This window comes from Rhinoderma darwinii, chromosome 11 (genome assembly GCF_050947455.1).
Source record: "Rhinoderma darwinii isolate aRhiDar2 chromosome 11, aRhiDar2.hap1, whole genome shotgun sequence".
NCBI classification, from domain to species: domain Eukaryota; kingdom Metazoa; phylum Chordata; class Amphibia; order Anura; family Rhinodermatidae; genus Rhinoderma; species Rhinoderma darwinii.
Window position 1 is genome coordinate 95,836,534 of NC_134697.1, and position 24,114 is coordinate 95,860,647.

Genomic DNA, 24,114 nt, shown 5'->3' on the forward strand with positions numbered 1-24,114 from the left:
CTACTACCACCACCACCACCACCAACACTAGTACTACTACTACCACAACTGCCACCACTACCACCACCACTACTACCACTACTATACTACCACCACTACTACTATACTACCACTACTACTACTACTACCACCACCACTACTACCACCACTACTACCACTACTACTACTACCACCACCACCACTACCACCACCACTACTACTACTACCACCACTACTACGACTACCACTACTACTACCACTACCACCACCACTTCTACCACCACCACTACTACTACCACCACCACTAACACTACCACCACTACTACTAATATTACCGCTACCACCACCATTACTACTACCACCACCACCTCTATCACTACTACCACTACTAATATTACCACCACTACTACTACTACTACTACTACTTCCACTACTACCACCACCACTTTTACTACTACTACTACTACTACTACTACTACTACTACTACTTCTATTATTTCTACTAGGTTACTACTAATACTTTTTCAGTTTATTTTTATACATTTATCAAACCTTAATTGAAATTGAAAGTGTTATATTTGCATATTAGTAACTAAACTAAGAAAAATACATGTCTTTTTTCTAAAATTTTTATAACTTTTTATGCTTTTATATGTATATACTGTATGCTGTAATTCATTTTTTTTTTATGAATGATATATTATTATGTTTTTCTTTGTGCGTATTTTATCCTTTTCGAAAGAGTCCATCCACATCCCAACAAAGCTCATGTTACATGTTTAATTAAATCACACACCCACTGAGCAGCATATTATTCTAGCAGTGCAATCAGTGCTTCTACCGGGCGTAGATTAAGGAAATCCAGTTTAGCATGATTTTACTGTAAAGTTTTAGGAAGTGAGGAAAGAACATATACATTCCTCAGGTTTGTACATAATTGTGAAAGGGAATAGTATGTGGTAGGATTTCACATAGACAGATGAAATACATTTAACCCTTTGACTGATCCTTCCTGAATTACACATTTTTTTTTATTTTTTATTATTGGATTCTGACCCTTCGAACTCACTAACGGAGATATACAGACCCCGCTGTTTTGGACTCTCTTCCTTAAAGGTTTTTTTTTTTCGGGGATTTACCATTGATGACCAATCCTTAGGAGAGGCCATCAATGGGTGATCTGTGGGGTTCCCACCCAAAGAACGAGGGGGCATTGGCCCTTTCTAAAGAGCCGCAGAATCTTTACTTAATTAAGGTCATGCATACCATACCAGACACAACCATACATGGATGGACATTGCGTTGTTAGGTAACTCAGTAAAGGGATTACAGGGATCTAATAAGATTGGAACTACCTCAAAAAGTAGGGTAAAAGAAGGGACATGCACATGCATGTCCCTTCTTTACCCTACTTTTTGTGGCTGTTCCGGTATTATTATACAGGGTAAACACTTTGCCCTCTCTATATGTTTAGTGTGTCTAACTTTTCTAATAATTTATACAAGTTTTTCCTTATGTTTCAAAAATGGTCTCCTATGTTACTGGTAAATTCGTTGATTAGAATTGCTCAGATTGTGGGACATATCTATTAGTGTATTTTTGTGTGCCCCTTTCTCAAGTATTCTGAATTATTTTTGTTTTAGGGGAGAACCTTTATGTCTATGGCCAGGTCTCATGCCCACAACTGTTATTACGTATCCATGTCGTATGGATCCCTAATACAGTGTCCATAAAAATCGATATACTCGGGGGCCGAGTCTGCCGCACTGGGTGATGGAAGTGGGATTCCGGAGCTCCTCATCAAACCATAGAGTTCACTAGCACAACGAGCGATATTCCTGTCAAAAAGGGTCAAACCGGCTAAAGAAAGACTCCCCTCGGGTTCACAAACATCAATCCGACATGGATACATTTAAGGACTCGGGTGAGGAGAGCTCTTGCATGCAGTTGATATCGGGAGAGGTTCAGGTTTGCCTCCTGCATAAGAGAGCCTTTCTGAAGAAAGCCCTCCAGTACGCGATGTCGCCGATCCTGAAGGTGCTGGCAGACATAAAGATTGATGTCAAGCAAATAGGCCACAGAGTTGCCGTGCTGGAAGAAGCGCAAGCCGCCATCAAACACCACTGTGACCTCATGCAAAGTATACTGCTTTCTCACCAGACTTGTAAACAACACCTATTTCCAGCTGGAAGATCAGGCCAATCATGAGTCGAAGAAAAAATATCCGACATCGGGACATACCTGGGAACGTGGCGAATGAGGTCCTACTGCAAACAGATTTTTTTTCCTCCTTGATCGGGCAAGACCGTGCCAAGAGAGTTGTGGCGGAGCGAGTGCGTATTGAAAGCTGCCACAGAGCAGAGAGCTGTCCTTAATGAAGGTGCAAAAATCGTACTTTTCCAGGACTTAGCTGTCAGCACCCTAGCCAAGCGAAGGGCCCTTAAACTGCTTACAGAAGCGCTACGTGCCAAGAAACTACCGATTTAGTGGCTGTTCCCCTTTGGCTTGGCCACAGCAAAAGATGGCCGTCGAGTCACCATCAGATCACCGAATGACCTTAACAAAGTGTGGGGACTGCTGGATTTGGAACCGATAAACATCCCATCGTGGCTTCCTGTTTCCCAATACAACATCATCCCACGGCTTCCTAAGCAACTTCCGTGGCAGGTAGCAGTGCAGCCAAAATCCCCAAAAACTAGGAAGAACAACGGTGACACAGATACAACCTCCATACAGATTTTTGATGCTACAAAGGCCGGCGCACCCTCATGGACATACCCAGCTGGGTTGCCATGCTTTCATAGAGGACACTTTATACTGTCATTCCGTTTTGTCTTCAGGTATCTGCATAACAAGGGCAGTTATATTTATTTAATGGTATTTCTTGTGATATATCCCCCATAACCTGCTGCCCTATGCCCGTTATCACAGCCATGCAGCTCTCTACTGTAAACTCTGGCTGGCTACAATACAAGACATGGCAAATATCCCCCCCCCCCACCCGTAGACTTGTGTGCACACAGGTGTCGAATGTCTTATCTACCTTTTCCGGGACCCAAGGGAGGTGTATATAATTATCATATGCAGCAAATGGTCTGGATCACCACATTGTTCTGACCCGTATCACTCACATATGGCTATGGTTAGAGTAACTTCCTTTAACGTTAAGGGTTTAAATGTTCCACAGAAGCGGAGCCAGATATTTAATCTACTCAGAAAAGAGGGGGCTGATATCGTTCTCCTAGAGGAGACAACATTCGCAATAACCACACTCCACAAATCCCAATACTCTGATAACAATTGCTGACTGTATGTTGGGCAAATCCCCCGGTTATTATCTGTGTTAGACTCCCTGTCCCACTTTGCGTAAGGCGTGCTGGTACTAGGGCGATCGTAAAGTGGTTATGGATTCTCTCCTAGAAACCACCTCACCTTCTACCCACATTTCGCATAGGCTATTAGGGAAACTGAGTGGAATTTTATCTGAGAGGCAATTGATTGATGTTTGGAGGTTACACAACCCGTTTTAAAAGGATTATACCTTTATGCCTCCCATATTGGCCCGTTTTCTGAAATGGGCCGAGCCCCTTTCACACTGACTCTAGATTTATTGGACCTCCTTGCATGCACATGGGCATGGAGACTAAATTACTCTGTTACAAAAAGGATCCAACAAGCAAAGATTGGAGGGAAAACTTGAGGAATTCTTTGCGTTTACAGATACCCCTAAATTTCCAGACCTATACTTTGGGAGACCCATTAGGCCTTCATCAGCAGAGAACTAATTGCCTTGGGATCTCAAGTTGAAAAGCAAAGAACTTTGTGTCTTAACTCCTTACTCTCCCAAATATCTGCCCTCGAGACTCTGCATAAGTGCTCTTCCTTAGCTTCCACCCAACAAGACCTTTCTCAACTGCGCCAACACTTGAAAGATCTACTAAGTGTCAATTCAGCCAAATCCTGCCAAGCCCCACAATACAAACTCTATGCCCATGGTGATAAGGGCTCTAAGCTCATGACTAATGTGAGTAACCATCAGAGGCAGTTATGCCATCTATTAAGACCACTTTAGGCCCCAAAGTCACCTCTACACCCCTTATCGCGAAAGAATTCCTCAGGTTTTTCTCCTCTCTTTACATTCCGGATTCTTCTCAAACACCCAACGGCCAGATTTAATGTTCCCAGAAAGAGGCTATTTTGAACTCCTTGAATATTCCCACTTCATTTAAAAAGGATAGAACCTCTTTACTTGCCCCCTTTACAATCTTGAAACTTGAAATGGTGCTCACTTCGATTCCCAACAAGAGGAGCATTGGCCCAGATGAGCTCCCTATTTCATATTACAAAAAGGTTCAGAAGCAACTACTACCTCATTTTTATTATACAGGTCTGTAATTCACTATTAGGAGGCTCTGTTCTCTCGGAGCATGCTCTAGCTACTTAGATCACGATCCCCTCTAAAGAGGGGCAAGACCCTGAAAACTGCGGCAATTACCGGCCCATCTCGTTACTGAATAATGATGTTAACCGGTGGGCGAAGCTTTTAGCCCAAAGGATAGCATTCGTCTTGTTGCACAGATTGGTAGGAGAGGAATAGGTGGGATCTGTCCCTAAACAAGAAGAGAAACATAATACAACTAGAGTGATACATGCTATTTCCTATGCTCGCCAGAGAAAGATACACATAGTCCTTCTTGGCACTGATGCCGAAAAGACTTTTGATAGGGTTAGTTGGGAGTATATGCTAAAATCTAAATTTCTCTCTTCTCATTATACACGTCTAGCTCTGCCAGGATCCAAATTAACGGCACGCTCCTTTTCCTTTAGGAATGGGACCCTACAGGGTTGACCATTGTCTCCCACACAATTTGTGTTATTAATGGAGACTCTGTTGCTCCACATTAGACCAACTGATGAAATCGGTGGCCTTCGCGCTGGTCATCACCTTCATTAAATGGTGGCATTTGCCGATGACTTGTTACTTATAACAAACCAGTTACAATCTTTCCCATCTATTCTGCAAATATTTGAAGGGTTTGAAAAGTCTCAAATTTTAAAATAAATTTGGACAAATCTGAGGCCTTGAACATTTTGCGGAGCCAATTTTAATTATTCAAACCACCCCTTTTATATGGCCATAAAAGGCACTAAAATTCCTGGGGGTTATGATCCCACTTGATCCCAATGTTCTTTACAAGATTAATTTTTAAACCTTATATGCTAAGATACAAGCCTATCTGGAAAAACTTAAATTACCTTATGTGTCAAGTGTGGGCAGGAAGAATCTGTGGGCGACATATGTTCTACCGCAGATTTCTTACACCCTTCAAGCTGTTCCGATTGATATTTCGAAACACTATTTTTTTTTAAATTGATGAGCCTCCTCATAAACTTTTTATGGAATAAGAAACGCCCTAGACTGGCTCGTCAAAAAAGAGGAAACGGGGGCATCTGTTTGCCAGACCTTCTGACATACTATAAGGCTGGTCATTTCATCAGATGGATCCAGTTGGCGAACCCAGCTATCTCTAACCCCCATGTCGATATAGAACGCCACTTATTAGGTAAAAGTCTTCCCCTCCTCCTCTAGGTTAAATCTCAGTTGCCTAACAAGCTGACTCTTGTCAGTGATATTACTAGAGGTGTGTTAAAAGTTTGCTATCAAACCAAAGCTCTCATTCTCTCGGAGGATCTTCTATCCCCCTTGGCACCTCTCAGTGTTATTCCTCATTTCCTGGATGACTGGGTTGGGAATATGTCTGATCACTGACTGAGGATGTCGAATGTGAAGGTTTCCCAGATCGTAAAGTCCTCAACCACTTTAGAACTCACGTTCTAGTGAGAAAAGGAAGTTGTAGGCCCTAGACCACTTAGTCCACTGAAGTTGATCTTGTCTCCACATGCCATCAGCAGCCAAACTATCGATTTCCGTGAAGTGGAGAGATGAAGGACCTCCAACCCTGGACATGTGGCTCTGCCGCATGGAAAATAATAAGAGAGAAGCCTTTTTGAAAACCTGGCAACCGTGGTTGAACTTTACGACTGGGAAAACCTGACTCTCAGGCTGTGGTTCATCGACCTGCTCTGAGGCTTTCATCTCGTCCTTGGCTGTATGCGGTCATTACGGCTTCCATTATTGCCTGATGATTGATATGTACCTGCTCTTTGTTATCTAGTGTGATAATACTCGATCTCTGCCGCTGTTTATTGACTAGGTTAATTTGTTCTTAATTAAGACATTGTTTATAATCTCACATGACAATGCTTGGTTACTTTTTAATTGTTCTTGACTGTGGTCATTATGTACAATTTCATGCGCCTCGAGTCCGGATAAACGATTCCTGGCATTGACCCTCTGATGTGTTCTATTTCTAAGTACATTGATGTGTAATGCTGCATTTTTACTATATGCTATTCTTGTTCTTGCATTATCTAAATAAAAAGAGAATTTACAAAAAAAATCTATAGTGTGCCACACAAGGGCACTATATGGAGTCACATAGATTACCTATAGCTCCGCAATATGCAACTGTAGGGACTGTGTACTACCACACAGGTTCTAAGACCAAAGGGAAGCTTGGTAGCCTTGTGTAGGTTGTTCTTCAGTTAAGAAAGACAGACGTTGGACAATTCGATGATATCTAAAGAAAACATATCTCCAATTTTAAGGAAAGGGGAAAGGTCAGAAAAAAGTTTGTGATCCAGATTTAATGTATGTATGGACTGTCAACAGATTACATATTAATTGATAAAGCAATGCATCAGTATTTATTGTTGAAAATGAGCTGTCTAAGCGCGGAGAAGAAGAAGAGCTCTTGTTCAATGACCAATTACGTAGGCACTTTCTGTTTGCCTACAAGAGCGATTTTTGGTTAAAGTCACCACCTATTTGTAAGCCGAACATCTGCTTCAACTCTGACTGATTTTTGTCTCCCTTTTTTTCATAGATCAATCCTTCTCTTCAGGGAAAGTTGCACTTTATGTCCTTGCCCTGCAGTCTTCATGCTCTGACCCTACTGAACTTCCTAATAGTAATACTAACCTCGTTCATCTACTAGAGACCAAGACTCAAGAAGAACTTGACAGTATTAGTAAGTTTTAAGATGGACATGACCAGATTTTGTGTTTGGAAGCTGGAACATCGCACTACTTCTGTAGATCCATCATCAATTTATCATGACTGAGGAGGAAAAAGTTGTGTGTAGCCTCCTGATTGTGGGTCCCATCCTTCCCTCACCATCATTTTTGTAAATATTAATTTTCTCCCTATAGTTGTAGTAATCGGGCCGGCTCTTCCAGGTGTGAAGCTATGTGCTCTGACCCATCAGATTTGTCATCTTAGTCCTCCTCCCATCTCAGAACATTTAGTCTCCAACACAGGAGGAGACAGAGACACCACAGCTTCATCCCTCTCTCCTCCATCTCCTCTCCACCTGTGTTCAGTTACTGACATCATTTTTAGTGATTGAGAAGGTTTCTACACATTTGAACCCGACTTAGATTTGTGTCTGGAAATGAACAACCCATTTGAGCAAAATTAAATACCAAAGGCTCGTAAAGGCTCCAAGATCAAATCGATGGAATCTGTGAGCTTTGACCGACACCAAGAGCAAAGGGACTGAGGTAAAGGGCACCTGAATCTTTAATGACACCGCTCAGATTTCCCCTTTAAGGCCCTCTTCACACGGTGGATTTTGCATGGGGGGTCCCACCGAAATGTCGTTGGCAGGAAAATTCCTCCTCCTATTGACTTTAATGGGAGGTTCGGGCAGAATCCACCTGAAGATCGAGCAGGGCGCCTCTAATTCCCGCTAGCTGAAAAAATAAGCTAGCGGCAAAAAGAAGGGTCCAACTCCCTTTGAAATGAACGGGAGGCAGAATTTTGTGGTGGGTTCCGCTGCAAAAATTCTGCCGTGTGAACAGGGCCTAAGGTTGCTATACATGCTGAGATGGTTCATGAAGTGAAATATCTTCTCAACACCTTAGGCAAAGTGGAGGCCCATTCCGCCCCTTTTTTTCTTCAAGATTCTGGTTTTAATTTTTGGGGGGGGGGGGGGGGGAATCTTCTAATTATAGAAAACTTCTATGTCAATATAAGAAACATATATGACGTATGCTGGAGTTCGGAGATTTATGCCTTGTTTTGTCCTTTTACAGAAAGCTGTGGTTCTCCTCTTACTACCTGGTACCAAGTCGGCCTCGATGTGCTAGCTCTGTGTGTGATGTCTCAACCTTCCGCCATTACGGTAGCAGATGCTATTTCAAAATCTATCCCTACAAACCCATCTGGGCACACATTTTCTGTAGGTGAGTTGTTCCACACATATTTCACAGATTTTAAGACCTGAAGATGTGTCAATCGAAAAAGTGGTGTTAAAGGGGTGGCCAGATATGGACAACTGATGACCTATCCACAGTATCAGTCATCGTAGATTATTGGTCATCAGTATATTATAGGTGAGGGCCAACACCCAGACCCCGCACCGATCAGCTGCTCCGGCTGCCTCCAGGCGCTGGTTATGAAGGATTTCATAACACTACATAGCGGCCATGCTGCAGAACAGCGACTCTGCTCATATTCACTTGAAGTACAGTACGGCAGCTCGGCCGTTATTCCGTGACCGGAGCCATCTGCTTCCGGCATGGATATCTGGTGGCCGGAGGCAGCCGGAACAGATGATCGGTGCAGGGTCCGGGTGTCAGACCCCCACCGATGGTATACTGATGACCTATCCTGTGGATAGATCATCAGTTCTCTATGCCTGGACAACCCCTGTAAGGTCAGTGGGTTAATACATCACAAAACACCGAAGTCATCTATAGAAATACTTTTTTGTTATATTATGTAACATAAACCTCTTTGAGTTTATCTCTAAAGACTTTATAGGTATAGGGAAGGGCCTACATACTATAAAGACAGACCCTCTGGATGCTTTGGGACATTTGGAGAGGGGGTGGCACATGCCTGGTTGGTCCCATCCATCCCCATTGCTACTCAATGGCGAGAACCTATGCAGGGTAATTGTAAGCAAAGAAATGGGTGAGGAATTGGCCCAAGGGTCATGGTAAAGATGTGGAGGGGGAAAAAAATACCAAACCCTTCAGTCCTGGGTGGCAAAACCTGGCAGTATAATGGAGGGTTCAGTTTGATCTGGTGGACCCGTCTACTATGTTTGAACTGTATTAAGATTTAAAATATTAGACATTTTTGGAAACCAAAAAGAAATAAATCAAATATTTCATATTTCTAATTGTAGATACGGCCGCTGTGGCAGTGACGGGGTTTACTTGTGTGCTTGAGATGGCAAATGTGCCCCAGAATACTTTTGCTAAAGTGAAGCATACTGTCGGAGCGTTGTTGGACATGATCTTGAATGCTCAGGATAATGGGCTCATCGGTAATATCTACAGCACCGGCCTGGCTGCACAGGTATTGACCTCCACATGCTACATTAGGTTTTGTATTTGATTGTGAGGGGAAAAAAAATAAAGTTGAGAACCTTTTTTTTAAAGAATCCCAACTATTATACTCTATCAAGATCCCCAAAAAATGTTTTCTCCGCGGCACCGGATGTAGAGTCAAACTTTTTGCTTTTTTTTTATATCAATTCGCAAATGCAATTTGAACCAACATTTTGAATATTAAGTCTACCCCATTCAGTTCAATGTATATATAGTGTGCAATAATCTCCCCCCTAGTTGGCTGTAGGCAGCCAGTATTATCTTTTACCTCTATGAATATGCGAGGGGATTTGGAGCTATGTATCAGGAAAATAGAGCTCAAACTCCTATAAAACTATATTAAGACATTAACCCCTTAGTGACCAGCCCATTTTAGGCCTTAATGACGAAGCTATTTTATTTGTTTTTCTATAGTCGCATTCAAAGAGCTATAACTTTTTTATTTTTTTGTCTACATAGCTGTATGAGGACTTGTTTTTTGCGGGATTAGTTGTGCTTTTTAATAGCACCATTTTTGGGTACATACTTATTATTTTTATATTAACTTTTATTAACCTTTTTGGGGGGATTATAAAAAAAAACTGAAATTCCGCCATTGTTCTATGCGTTTTTAAATTGACGCCGTTCACTATACGACGTAAATAACATGTTACTTTTATTCTATGGGTCGGTACGATTACGGCGATACCACATGTGTAGAGGTTTTTTTATGTTTTACGACTTTTGCACAATAAAAACACTTTTGAACTAAAATTATTTGCTTTTGCATCATCGCTTTCCAAGAGCCGTAATTTTTTTATTTTTCCATCAATGTAGTGATTTTTTGGGCTTGTTTTCTGCGGGACGAGACGTAGTTTTGAATGGTACTGTTTTGGGGTGCACGGGACTTATTGATTCATTTTTATTATGACTTTTTTGGGGGGCAATGGAAAAAAATTGCAATTTCGCCATGGTTTTTTGCGGTTTTTTTTACGGTGTTCACTTTGCGGTTTAAATGACATATTAACTTTATTAATGGAGTCATTACGGTCGCGGCGATACCATATATGTGTACTTTTTTTTTTTTTTTTACACTTCTATTAAATAAAACCACTTTTTATGGAAAAAAATGGTTTTATTTATTTTTTTACTGTACTTTTTATTAATAATCTTTATTTCACTTTGATGACTTATTTTATTAGTCCCACTAGGGGACTTTACTGTGCGATATTCCGATCACTGCTATAATGCTCTGGTATACTTCGTATACCAGAGCATTATTGCCTGTCAGTGTAAATCTGACAGGCAATCTGTTAGGACGTGCCTCCGGCGCGTCCTAAAGGAATATGTCCAGGGCAGACCTGGGGGCTTTTATCAAGCCCCCGGCTGCCATGACACCCCATCGGAGACCCGCGATTTCATTCGCGGGCCGCCGATGGGTGACAGAGGGAGCGCACTCCCTCTGTAAACAAAGTTAAATGCCGCGGTCGCTATTGAAGGCGGCATTTAACGGGTTAAACGGCCGCGATCGAAGTAAACTTCATCAGACAGCAGAGCCCCGGCTCCTGCCTGCACAGGAGACCCGTGCAGGACTTAGACTAGGCTGACGTGAAAAGGCATCAGCCTAGCCTAAAGCCCATTAGTGACCGACGTAAAAAGGCGTATTAGTGGTCACTAAGGGGTTAAAGGGATTGTCCAGTTTCAGCAAATTAATGTTATTTTTTGTATAATGAAAAGTTCTACAATTTTCCAATATACTTTCCGCATTAATTCCTCACGGTTCTCAAGATCTTGTCCTTATATGGTAGGAAGATTCTTTGTTTACTTCCAGTGGATAAAATTCTGTTAATGAGGACACACAGATGCAGGGCTCGTTACAGTTACAGTATGTATATCAGAGCTGTGTCTTCTAACGATCCCAGCACCTGTGTGTCCATCCCATGACCCTATAACGTTCCCAGCACCTGTGTCTCCATCACATGACTATGTAACGATCCCAGGTCCTGTTCACATGACCATGTAACGATCCCAGCACCTGTGTGTCCATCACATGACCATGTAACGATCCCAGCACCCGTGTGTCCATAACATGACCATGTAATGATCCCAGCACCTGTGTGTCCATCACATGACCCTGTAATGATCCCAGCACCTGTGTGTCCATCACATGACCATGTAACGATCCCAGCACCTGTGTGTCTATCACATGACCATGCAATGATCCCAGCACCTGTATGTCCATTACATAACCATGTAACGATCCCAGCACCTGAATGTCCATCACATGACCATGTAATGATCCCAGAACCTGTGTGTCCATCACATGACCCTATAACGTCCCCAGCACCTATGTGTCCATCCCATGACCCTATACCGTCCCCAGCACCTGTGTCTCCATCACATGACCATGTAACGATCCCAGCTCCTATTCACATAACCATGTAACGATCCCAGCACCTGTGTGTCCATCACATGACCATGTAACGATCCCAGCACCCGTGTGTCCATAACATGACCATGTAATGATCCCAGCACCTGTGTGTCCATCACATGACCCTGTAATGATCCCAGCACCTGTGTGTCCATCACATGACCATGTAACGATCCCAGCACCTGTGTGTCCATCACATGACCCTGTAACGATCCCAGCACCTGTGTGTCTATCACATGACCATGTAACGATCCCAGCACCTGTGTGTCCATCACATGACCCTGTAACGATCCCAGCACCTGTGTGTCCATCACATGACCCTGTAACGATCCCAGCACCTGTGTGTCCATCACATGACCATGGACAGAATTTTATCTACTGGAAGTAAACCATAAATGTTCCTACTGAATAACAACAAGCAAAGATCTTGAAAACATTGAGGAATTAATGCGGAAAGTATATTGGAAAATTGTAGAACTTTTCATTATACAAAAAATAACATTAATTTGCTAAAACCAGACAACCCCTTTACAGGAGTATTCCGGTTACAACAAGTACGAGAACAGAGAGAGGCCGAAGTTGCCTGAATCCCTTGTTTGAACCGAGCGGCAGGTCGCTCATGCGCACTGCCGCTCCGTTCATTCTCTATGGGGGCGCCGGAGATAGCCGAGTGCAGTGGTCGGCTTTTTCCGTCGCTGCCATAGAGAATGAATGGAGCGGCAGTGCGCATGAGCGACCTGCCGCTCGGTTCAAACAAGGGGTTCGGGCAACTCTTTCCGTTCTCGTAAACGGTGCGGGTCCGAGCTGTCGGACACCCACCGATCAGCAGGTTACCCCTTACCCTACGGATAGAGGGTAACTTGTTCTATCCGGAATACCCCTTTACGCAGCGCAACATTTTTGAGTCATTTAAATTAAAAAAGAAATGGTGTTCAACTTCACCAGTAATTGAATATTTTTAACCTTTATACTTTCTAGGCCCTAACAGTCGCAAAGTCCTACTATCCCTCCGAACGCTGGGACTGCCCTCAAACAATAAAGTCAGTGATAGATCTGATACCGAAAGGCAAATTCTCTTTGCCAATCGCCGCTGCTCAGCTTCTACCTTTCCTGTGGGGTCAAAGTTACGTCTCTGTGAAAGAAATCCCATGCCCAAGTATTGATGGTGAGTGATATTCTTACGCACGCGCAGTAAGGCCGGCTTCACGCGGTCATAATACGGACGCATTTTAGGGTACATCTTATGACCTCAACAACTGGAACCCTCGTGAGCGGGAGTTATTATCCCAGGCCAATAAGAGTTCCTCAAATCGACAGATTTTGGTCAGTATTCTCTATCTATTTACAAATCGACGAGGGGGTCTACAGAGAGCCAGTGCAGCGGGATGACCAGTTTGGATGCAACCAGGTGGCAAGGTCATGTTTGGTGGGCCTCAAATAGGGCGTTTTAGCCCACAGTAGTATCAGTTCTGGAGATAGAGGGATGTCTGTGGAGCAGACTGTCTTTATTGTTTTCCTCAGTCGGCGCCAAAAGTTCTCCAAGCCTTGGCAGGTGTACCCTATATGGGCCATAGATCCGGGGGCCGATTGACATCTCCAGTACATGTCTGAAGAGGCTAAATTGGCTCTTTTTAAGAATATTGGGGTTTTATACCATCTAGTCAATATCTTGAAGGAATTTTCCTGTATTCGTATGCAGGTGGAAAAGCCATGGGAGTGGGAAAAAATGTATTTTATGTCCTCGGCTGAGAATTTTTTAGCAAGTTCAGACTCCCCGGCTTTTAAGAAAATCGGCATCTCAGGGTTATGACGAGACCAACAACCTCTTATACAGTTTAGAGAGCAGTTTAGGGAGGAGTAGAAATTCCTCTAGCCAATTGGGGTTTCGTTCCACAACGTCTAACAGCTCGGACCCCCTGGAGGCTAATTTTAAGGCTTCCCAGTCTTGTCCAGTGTTGTGACGGGTCAACTGGATGCTGTCGAAGAAATGAGAAATGACCAAGTGGAGCGGTATAAATGGAGACGGGGAAGACCACGTCACTTGATGAGATTGGACAGATTGCCACACCTTTACGATGCCTCTGGTGACCTTGCTAATGATCTGTATATCAATTTGAGTAGTGGATTGGGAGACCAGTTGTAGCCGCCATGACAAATGAAATGCCCTGTAGTACGACTGGACATCCGGTAGCCCGAATCCACCCTACTCCTTTGTTTGCATGAGGTGAGAGCAGGCAAATCTAGGCCTGCCACCTCTCCATAAATTTTTTTAGAAACTGGCTATGCATGGTTTTAAAAAAGGATAGAGGGAGGTGGATTGGGACGGCCTGCAAGACATACAGAATCTTGGAGAGGATTGGGTACGTTGTAAGAATATTGTTCCTGCCCATCCAGGAGGTAAAGGGCAAACGCATGTTTTCTAGTTGTTTTCTAATACTGATTACGAGAGGCGTATAATTCCCTGAGTATGGGTCAGCATCATCTGGAATTTTTCGACGTAGAAATTGATGTGCCGTGGGCATTTTAAAATTGGCGGCATGTCAATTTTTGCAGCATGTCAATTTTTTCAGCCAGTCGACTTTACAGCAGATTTTTCCACCACATGTGGACCCAAAAACTCCACTAATCTGAACCATTTTTTTTATTGTTGGGTTGATTTTGCGAGAAGATATAAAGAACCTAGATAGGTTTGCAAAAAATACCAAAAATGAAAAGCGTAAAATTTATGTAACAGTCCAGTAAGACATTAACCTCTTTCTGTTCCTTGTTTGATGCCACTGCCGTTGCTTCTGCAGTCGAGTGATTGCCAGAGAATTCTGTGATGTCATTGACCACATGACCGGGATTCCGTTGTGAAGAAGAGTTAGAGGTCATGCTTTGAAGACATGATTCGTGTCTTCTCTGCCTGTTTTTGTATATACATCACTGATAACAGCAATCAACAAGTAAAGTTAAAAAAAATCTCTAAGGCCCCATGCACATGGCCACGCCCGTAATCACTGCCCGTGATTGCGGGCGTGGTCGGCCACTTGCGGCCACGGATAGCCACTCGAAAATATACGGGAAGCTGTCCATGGTTAATAGAAATGAATGAGTCCGTAATTGCGGACCGAAATTATAGCCCGCAATTACGGACGAATTCTACGGTCATATGCATGGGGCCTCAGTACTTGTGTACAGACATGAATAAGTTCAGAATGTATGTTACTCCAAACATATAAAATTACCCCCAGCCACCAATTTTTGACTGTTCTACCCCAACTCTATCTGCTCTTGAGGCTCCACCAAAACATTTCTACACCTGGATAATTACCCCCTGATTGTAGAGGGAGAAACATCTAAAACTAAAATGGAGTCTTTGTTCTCGATGCTATAGCAATGTCAACGTTAGACCAGTGGTCTCAAACCTTTCCAGCTATTGCAAGACTACAACTCCCAGCAAGCCTTGACAGCCACAGATATGTCGGGACAGGCTTGGAGTTTTAGGGCTCTTGCACATGACCGAGATCCACTCGGGCTGTTTTTCTTGGCAGAGAGTTGGGTCAGTTTTCACAGACCCCATTCACCCAACTGAAGTGAATGGGTCCGTAAAAACTATCGGGTGTGACTCGGATGCCGAGAAAAACAGCCCGAGTGGGACCCGATAGTTTTCAAGGACCCATTCACTTCAGTGGGTGAATTGGGTTCGTGAAAACTGACCCAACTCTGTGATCTCTGAGAAGATAGAACATGTTCTATCCTGCCAAGCATCACGGATGGGACTCGGGCGGCTGGAGAGCCACAGATAGGAGAACACTACGTCAGATAATATACGCATGCCTTATTTGCCATCACCATGCCTTAGATAAGTTTTATTGATTGACCTAACAACCTTAAAACAGAATGTGAAAAATGAAAATAATTTTGTGATATGACCTTTGTAAACATTTGGTACTACTCCCAGAGCGTGGAGTCTGACTCCACCAGCTCCACCTCCCATGTCTATTAGCAGTAGATTGGCCTGACACTATGACCTTGTGTCCATAAATTTTAACTTCAACAGACCGGAGTGTGTGCTGCCAGCTTATCTGTGTATTACCGTAGATCGGAAAGAGCTCTGTGGAAATAGTATTACCACCTCAAGGTTACGTAAAGGGAAACGGTGGTTCATATATGAGCCAATATAGGAAGTTCTCTTCTAGTAGACATGAATCAATAGAGGACTGCGCAATGTGGACCGTGGAATAGAAAACCTGTTTAAGATTAGATATAATAGAACATGGTGCCGGAGGACATTAAGGGCCCTTTTAAACGGGCCAATAATCGGGCGTTCATATGAAAGCTCATTCCCGATCATTGCCCTTCATTTGTTTATTGGCTGATCATATCGTTTCTGCAGCAAGAAATATTATCGTTGTCGGCATCACAGGGAGACGTGCTGCCGACATGATAGAACTATGAGAGGATGAGTGATCGATCGCCCCATACATTACTGATCTGCTGTCTTGTCGATCGTCGCTCGTTTTCACGGCCGTGTGAGAGGACCTTAAAGGGGTTGTCCAGGCACTGACAACTTATGATCTATCCACGGGATAGGTCATCAGTATATAATCGGTGGGGGTCTGACACCCAGATCCCACACCGATCAGCTGCTCCAGCTGCCTCCGGATGTTATGCAGGGTATACAGTTTTCGGAGCCGGAAGTAAATGGCTCTGACCACTGCATAGCGGCCATGTTGCCGAACAGCAACTCTGCTCCTATTTATGTGTCTGAGACGAGCTACCTGTCGGAGTCAAGTTGAAGTCATCGCTGAGTCAAGCTACATGTTTAGCAACTCAATGTCATAGGAAGTTAAAGTATTGCCTGATGTCTCACCCCACAAAGTCCATCAAAATGCAATGCTGATTTATTTTGTCTTTTATGGTTCTCCAATGAGGTTGAATTTGCCACCCTAAGATGCCATGGGGTGAGAAACTGTCCATCTCTTTGAATCGAGAGCCTTTAAGAGGTTAATTTGTGCTGGATGCTATATGAGGCTACTGTATTGTATAAAAATGTGAAGGGTTAAGTATTCATTAAGTTGACTTCATTCCAAACAACCCGTCTTGAAATCAGGCTCCCAACAATGAGATGTCGGGGTTGGGGTGCCAGTCACGGGGCGTCCGCTCTCATGGCAATTCACGGCTTTACGGGGGACACTACTTATGGGTGAAATCCATGTTTTGATCTTTTTTGGTACTTTTTACATTTTTAGTTGATAACCTGATTCTACATTAATGTGTAAAAATATGTTCACGTGAATAAAATTTGATATTTTTTCTTAAATATATTTTAACCAAATTCATAAAAACTCATCGGGGCATACCAAGATCCAGATGTTATATTTCATAAAATCTACCAATTGTTGTTTGAAGAAGCCGAGGCAGAAGTTTTCAAAGTCTATGGCACCAGAGGTGTCAATTTGACAAGACCTCTGGCAGTAAGGGGGTTAATGAGAAGTGACACCTGATTGGCTGGACTCACGTCATATATATATCAGCAGTTGACCCAGTCACAGATATTTCATAACCTCTGGGGAAACATGATAGCTTACCTTCTCTGCCTGATATGCCTGCTGGGTGCCGGAGATATAGAGGCACAGGAGGACACGGGTGAGTATGTCCGAGGACCTTCACCTGGACGATAATGATTATAACCCACCAGCTCTAGTCATGCTTTATATTCCTTTTCTCTCTTCTTGTGAATCATGTGACTTACTGTACATTTTCTTTGTTTCTATTCCATGAAGCTCCGTTGATTTCAGTTGACTACACCATCGTCAACGACCTTATTGGAGATCCCTTTAAGTACTCTATTGTTGTGTCTGTGAAGGAAGGATCCACTTTTCTGGAGGTTATGCTGAAGGCAGCAGAACTTAACCCTAACCACTTTAGGTGAGATGTAGCAGAGGTGATTGTTTTGTGAGTGAGAGTGGACCAGATGTGAGTTCACATACTCTTTATCAGTGGTTCAAAAATAGCCTCTGCTTCCAGAGAAATACTGTGGATTACAAGGGAAAATGCAGGATTTTTATAGGGGTTTACCAAACGTCTTGGGGCCTATGGAGTAGAATGCAACCCACCAACACTCCCCAATTTTACAGGTGTACAGGAATTTAAGTACAACCGATATCCCTAATGGGATGGTGAAATGGGTATTACAATTCCCCTTGTCAAAGGGCTGTGTCCCTACATATTGACAGTCACCAATCATCGCTGATAGTCTCACACTGCGTAGGGACACATCCTCCTGACAAGGGTAATGGTGACACCCATTTGTCTATTTGTCCTGGGTTACACAAAGACTTTTTGTGGAATACAAGTATTTCCTATAACAGACATGTCAGGAGAGGTAATAGATCCTCTATAAATTCAGTGACTCACGGGTGACGTCTTCTCTGATGGGAGTCTTTCTCTTTTCTTTTCCATCTGATATAAACATTCATAGCAACTTCTCCTGACCACTGCAGAGTTTCCTGCTGAGACCTCTTTGCCCCTCGCATCTGGAGCATCCCTGCCTTAATAGCAACTCAAAAATTCGGACACCAAAGCCCCTAAAATATTCCAGACCACAGACCAGACCCCTAAGCAAATTCAGACCCCAGGCCCATACATTCAGACTCCAGACCTAGAATAGATACAGACCCCAGACCTTCTAAACTATTTCAGTCCCCAGACCAGATCCCCCTAAACATATGCAAACCCCAGAAAACAGGGTGGATATGCTGCGTAAAAGTACACAGGGAATTCTATCTGAAAGACTGCAACAAATTGTTGTGCAGTTTTTGAGGCGGAATGTCCGCTGCGGAAAACAGCAGGTTAGGGAAAAAAAGCTTATACTTACCCATAGTCATGGTGATGCGTCCCTCTGACGTCATGCAGCCCGGTCTCCTGGAATAACGTTTTATCCCACGTGAACGATGCAGCCTGTGATTTGCTGCAGCAGTCATATGGGATGAAACATCATCCCAGGAGGCCGGGCTGCACAGAGAAGCAGAGAGTTCTGGGTAAGCATACATATATTTTTCGGAGTTACAGTTTTTGCTTGTATTCCATTGTCTTACAGTAAGTCTCATGTGTCACTTACGAAAAAAACTGCGACAATGGCTCAAAAGTCATTATTTTTCATTTTCATTATGCTACCCAGCTCTGTGCGGTTTTGATCCTGTGGGTTGGACTATCACGTAAAGGACTACAGTTCCCATGATTCCTCTCTTCTGTCACAGACATTGCATTTTCAAGGTGTAGGATACCGCTGTAATTACTCACTGTCTTCAGAGGGGGGAAGGGGGAGATAACCACGTGTTCAGAATACAAAACTTCACATAAGCAGGAGATTTGAACCGGAAGCATGGTCATGTGACTGCATATGAGGTTGGCTCACAGAGGCATTTCAGCTACAGACAGCAGACTAGTAAGTGATAGATCGTCCTGCGTATAAACCATCTACACGTCATTCTTAAAAACTGGATAATCTCTTTTTAATGTTGCAAGCTCTGCAGGCGAGAAAGTCAGGAAGCAAGGGCGAGCAGCAGCGCATATGTGAGGTTCTGCAGCCTGAGAGCGACAGGAAACCAGCAAAATTTTGAATACAGCTTTTCATGTGAATAGAGTAGTAGACATAATATTACTAAATATCAGTAAAAGATAAGTAATACAGCTAAAATTGTGTTTTGTCTGTTAATAATAATAATAATAATAATAATAACAATTGCCCCACAGTTTCCAGTCAGAGGTCTCCTCATGGGGAACTTTTGTGACATCCATTAACAGTCTTGGAGGAAGCACAAATGACAAGACATACTGGCAGTTTTTCAATGGTGTCACCCCATTAGAGGAAGGTCAGTTACTGAACATTGTGCTATTCTATCTATATCTATCTATCTATCTATCTATCTATCTATCTATCTATCTATCTATCTATCTATCTATCTATCTATCTATCTATCTATCTATCTATCTATCTATCTATCTATCTATCTATCTATCTATCTATCTATCTATCTATCTGTCTGTCTGTCTGTCTATCTGTCTGTCTGTCTGTCTGTCTGTCTGTCTGTCTGTCTGTCTGTCTGTCTGTCTGTCTGTCTGTCTGTCTGTCTGTCTGTCTATCTATCTATCTATCTATCTATCTATCTATCTATCTATCTATCTATCTATCTATCTATCTATCTATCTATCTATTATCTATCATCTATCTGTCTCATATACAGTACTGTATAAAAGTTTGTGGAAGAATGCTGTAAAGTAAGAATGATTTCACAAATTGAAGCGTGAATATTTTTTTTAGCAATTAACAAAATACAAAGTGAATGGACAGAAGAGAAATCTAAATCAATTAAATATTTGGTGTGACCACCCTTTACCTTCAAAACAGCATCAATTCTTCTAGTTACAGTTGCACAAAGTCATGGATTTTGTAGGATTTTATTCAGGTGTATGAATAACCAATTATACTAAACATGTAATAATGATCATCATTTTTATATAAAGGTTGAAACACAGTCATTAACTGTAACAGAAACCACTGTGTAGGAGGCTTAAAACCGAGGAACAGTCAAACTCTGCTACAAAGGTGAGGTTGTGGAAGATAGTGTCATGTCACAGGTCCACCATGGCAAGACTGAGCACAGCAACAAGACACAAGGTAGTTATACTGCATCAGCAAGGTCTCACCCAGGCTAAGATAAGAAACCAGACTGGGGTTTCAAGATGTGCTATTCAAGCTCTTTTGAAGAAGCACAAAGGAACGACGTTTAGGACCATAGACGCAGTGGTCGGCCAAGGAAACTTAGTGCAGCAGATCAAAGACACATCATGCTTACCTCCCTTTCGAAATCAGAAGATGTCCAGCAGTGCCATCAGCTCAGACCTGGCAAAAACCATTGGAACCCAGGTACACCCATCTACAGTTCGGAGAAGTCTGGCCAGAAGTGGTCTTCATGGAAAAATGGTACAGTATGCCATACCTTTGATGCAGAAAAATAGGAAAAGCAGGTGCTCTGGACTAATATTTGGATGTAACAGAAGGAAGTTTGTTCGCCGATGGGCTGGAGAGCGGTACAATAATGAGTGTTTGCAGGCAGCAGTGAAGCATGATGGAGGGTCCTGGAGAACGATACAATAATGAGGGTCTGCAGGCATCAGTGAAGCATGGTTGAGGGTCTTTACAAGTTTGGGGCTGCATTTTAGCAAATGGAGTTGGGGACGTGATCAGGACAAATGGTGTCCTCAATGCTGAGAAATACAGGCAGATACTTATCCATTATGCAATACCATCAGGGAGGCGTCTGATTGGCTCCAAATTTATTCTGCAGCAGAAGAACGACACCAAACATCCAGCCAATGTCATTAAGAACTATCTTCAGTGTAGAGAAGAACAAGGAGCCCTGGACGTAATGATATGGCCCCCACAGAGCCCTGGACGTGATGATATGGCCCCACAGAGCCCTGGACGTGATGATATGGCCCACAGAGCCCTGGATGTGATGATATGGCCCCACAGAGACCTTAACGTGATGATATGGCCCCACAGAGGCCTGTACGTGATGATATGGCCCCCACAGAGCCCTGGACGTGATGATATGGCCCCACAGAGCCCTGGACATGATGATATGGCCCCACAGAGCCCTGGACGTGATGATATGGCCCCATAGAGCCCTGGGCGTGATGAGATGGCCCCACAGAGCCCTGTACGTGATGATATGGCCCCACAGAGCCCTGTACGTGATGATATGGCCCCCACAGAGCCCTGGACATGATGATATGGCCCCATAGAGCCCTGGGCGTGATGAGATGGCCCCACAGAGCCCTGTACGTGATGATATGGCCCCACAGAGCCCTGTACGTGATGATATGGCCCCCACAGAGCCCTGGACATGATGATATGGCCCCACAGAGCCCTGGATGTGATGATATGGCCCCACAGAGCCCTGGATGTGATGATATGGCCCCCACAGAGCACTGTACGTGATGATATGGCCCCCACAGAGCCCTGGACGTGATGATATGGCCCCACAGAGCCCTGGACGTGATGATATGGCCCCACAGTGCCCTGGACGTGATGATATGCCCCCACAGAGCCCTGATCTCAACATCATCGAGCCTGTCTGGGATTATATGAAGTGACAGAAGGATTTGAGGTAGCGACATCCACAGAAGATCTGCGGTTAGTTCTCCAAGATGTTTGGAACGACCTTCCTGCCGATTTCCTTCAAAAACTTTGTGCAAGTACCTAGAAGAATTTATACTGTACTGAAGGCAAAGGGTGGTCACACCAAATATTGATTTGACTTAGAATTTTCTTCTGTTTATTCACTTTGTCAATTGATAGAAAAAACTATTAACTTTTTGGAAACATTCTTACTTTGCAGCATTTTTCCACAACCGCCTAAAACTTCTACTCAGTACTGTGTGTGTGTATATATATATATATATATATGTATATACAAAATACACATTGTAATTTTTTGGCATGTTTCTTCGCAGGTGTCGGCACGTTCAAGCCCAAAAACAAGGAGCACATTCTGGCCATCTTTAGCAAATACTGATTATTTCCTTTCCTTATTTGCCTCCATGTCAGATATTATTTTTGCCGGTGTATACAAGATTGTAATATTGCCAGACCGTTTTGTCTCACACGATTTCTTGAACGAATGAAGTTTCTTGCAGTATGTCCAGTATATATTCATGTTGTAAACCAAATATGATTGTAAGTAAAATAATTGGACTATTATAAGTGTCTACAATTATTAAAGTACATGTGCCTATAGGACTGTCATACCCGGGTCTTCACTATGCTGCTCCTGTCCAAATGCTCATTTGCTATTCCTCCCGACTTCCCCATATACATGCACCCTCAGTTCTTTTAAGTGGGCATGTGTTTTTTCAGGGAGAAGCCGCTGTCAGACATCTGCCGTTGCGGGAGAGACGATATACACTCATACACATTAGATAGTCTGCTGCGCGTCACTGACGACAATGGCGGGATCACCTGACTTTCATCTAAGTGTATGGTAGGGATGGGCGATTATGTCCAAAACCACGATTAATTGAACATGTAGCCTCGATTACGATTAATAAACGAGTATTTAGGCCACACCCCATTTTTTATTTAGGCCACGCCCCACAATCCTGCCGTTGAATTAATATTTATCCCCTGAGTTTGCTGTATACTGCTGTATATAATAACCTCCCTGACACAGCCACCACACAGTATAATGCCCCATAGCTTCCCCCACACATCATAATGTCCCCATAGCTGCCCCCACACAGTATAAAGCCCCTTATATCTGCCCCCACACAGTATAATGCCCTATAACTGCCCTCCAAACAGTATAAAGCGCCTCATAGCTGCCCCCACACAGTATATTACCCCCATAACTGTCCTCCAAACAGTATAATGCCCCCATAACTGCCCTCCACACAGTATAATGCCCCCATATTTGCCCTCCACCCAGTATGATGCCCCCATAACTGCCCTCCACACAGTATAATGCCCCCATAACTGCCCTCCACACAGTATAATGCCCCCATAACTGCCCTCCACACAGTATAATGCCCCCATAACTGCCCTCCACACAGTATAATGCCCCCATAACTGCCCTCCACACAGTATAATGCCCCCATAACTGCCCTCCACACAGTATAATGCCCCCATAACTGCCCTCCACACAGTATAATGCCCCCATAACTGCCCTCCACACAGTATAATGCCCCCATAACTGCCCTCCACACAGTATAATGCCCCCATAACTGCCCTCCACACAGTATAATGCCCCATAACTGCCCTCCACACAGTATAATGCCCCCATAACTGCCTCCACACAGTATAATGCCCCATAACTGCCTCCACACAGTATAATGCCCCCATAACTGCCCTCCACACAGTATAATGCCCCCATAACTGCATCCACACAGTATAATGCCCCCATAACTGCCTCCCACACAGTATAATGCCCCCATAACTGCCCTCCACACAGTATAATGCCCCCATAACTGCCCACCACACAGTATAATGCCCCCATAACTGCCCTCCACACAGTATAATGCCCCCATAACTGCCCCCACACAGTATAATGCCCCCATAACTGCCCTCCACACAGTATAATGCCCCCATAACTGCCCTCCACACAGTATAATGCCCTCCATAACTGCCCTCCACAAAGTATAATGCCCCCAAAACTGTCCTCCACACAGTATAATGCCCCCATAACTGACCCACACAGTATAATGCCCCCATAACT

The 24,114-nt window shown here is 43.5% G+C and overlaps 1 protein-coding gene across 1 annotated transcript in view; it reads left to right on the top strand.

Moving 5' to 3' along the window:
• The window catches only part of LOC142663442 (cobalamin binding intrinsic factor-like), a 41,412-nt gene extending 18,819 nt beyond the window's left edge, over nucleotides 1-22,593 (top strand). Inside the window, exons 4-10 of the mRNA XM_075842096.1 lie at nucleotides 6,927-7,070; nucleotides 8,137-8,286; nucleotides 9,237-9,409; nucleotides 12,830-13,016; nucleotides 17,620-17,764; nucleotides 19,592-19,710; nucleotides 22,358-22,593. Coding sequence (XP_075698211.1) covers nucleotides 6,927-7,070; nucleotides 8,137-8,286; nucleotides 9,237-9,409; nucleotides 12,830-13,016; nucleotides 17,620-17,764; nucleotides 19,592-19,710; nucleotides 22,358-22,419 — 980 coding nt within the window. The 3' untranslated portion in view covers nucleotides 22,420-22,593. The remainder of the gene's footprint in view (nucleotides 1-6,926; nucleotides 7,071-8,136; nucleotides 8,287-9,236; nucleotides 9,410-12,829; nucleotides 13,017-17,619; nucleotides 17,765-19,591; nucleotides 19,711-22,357) is intronic.
• The last annotated feature ends 1,521 nt before the right edge of the window (nucleotides 22,594-24,114 follow it).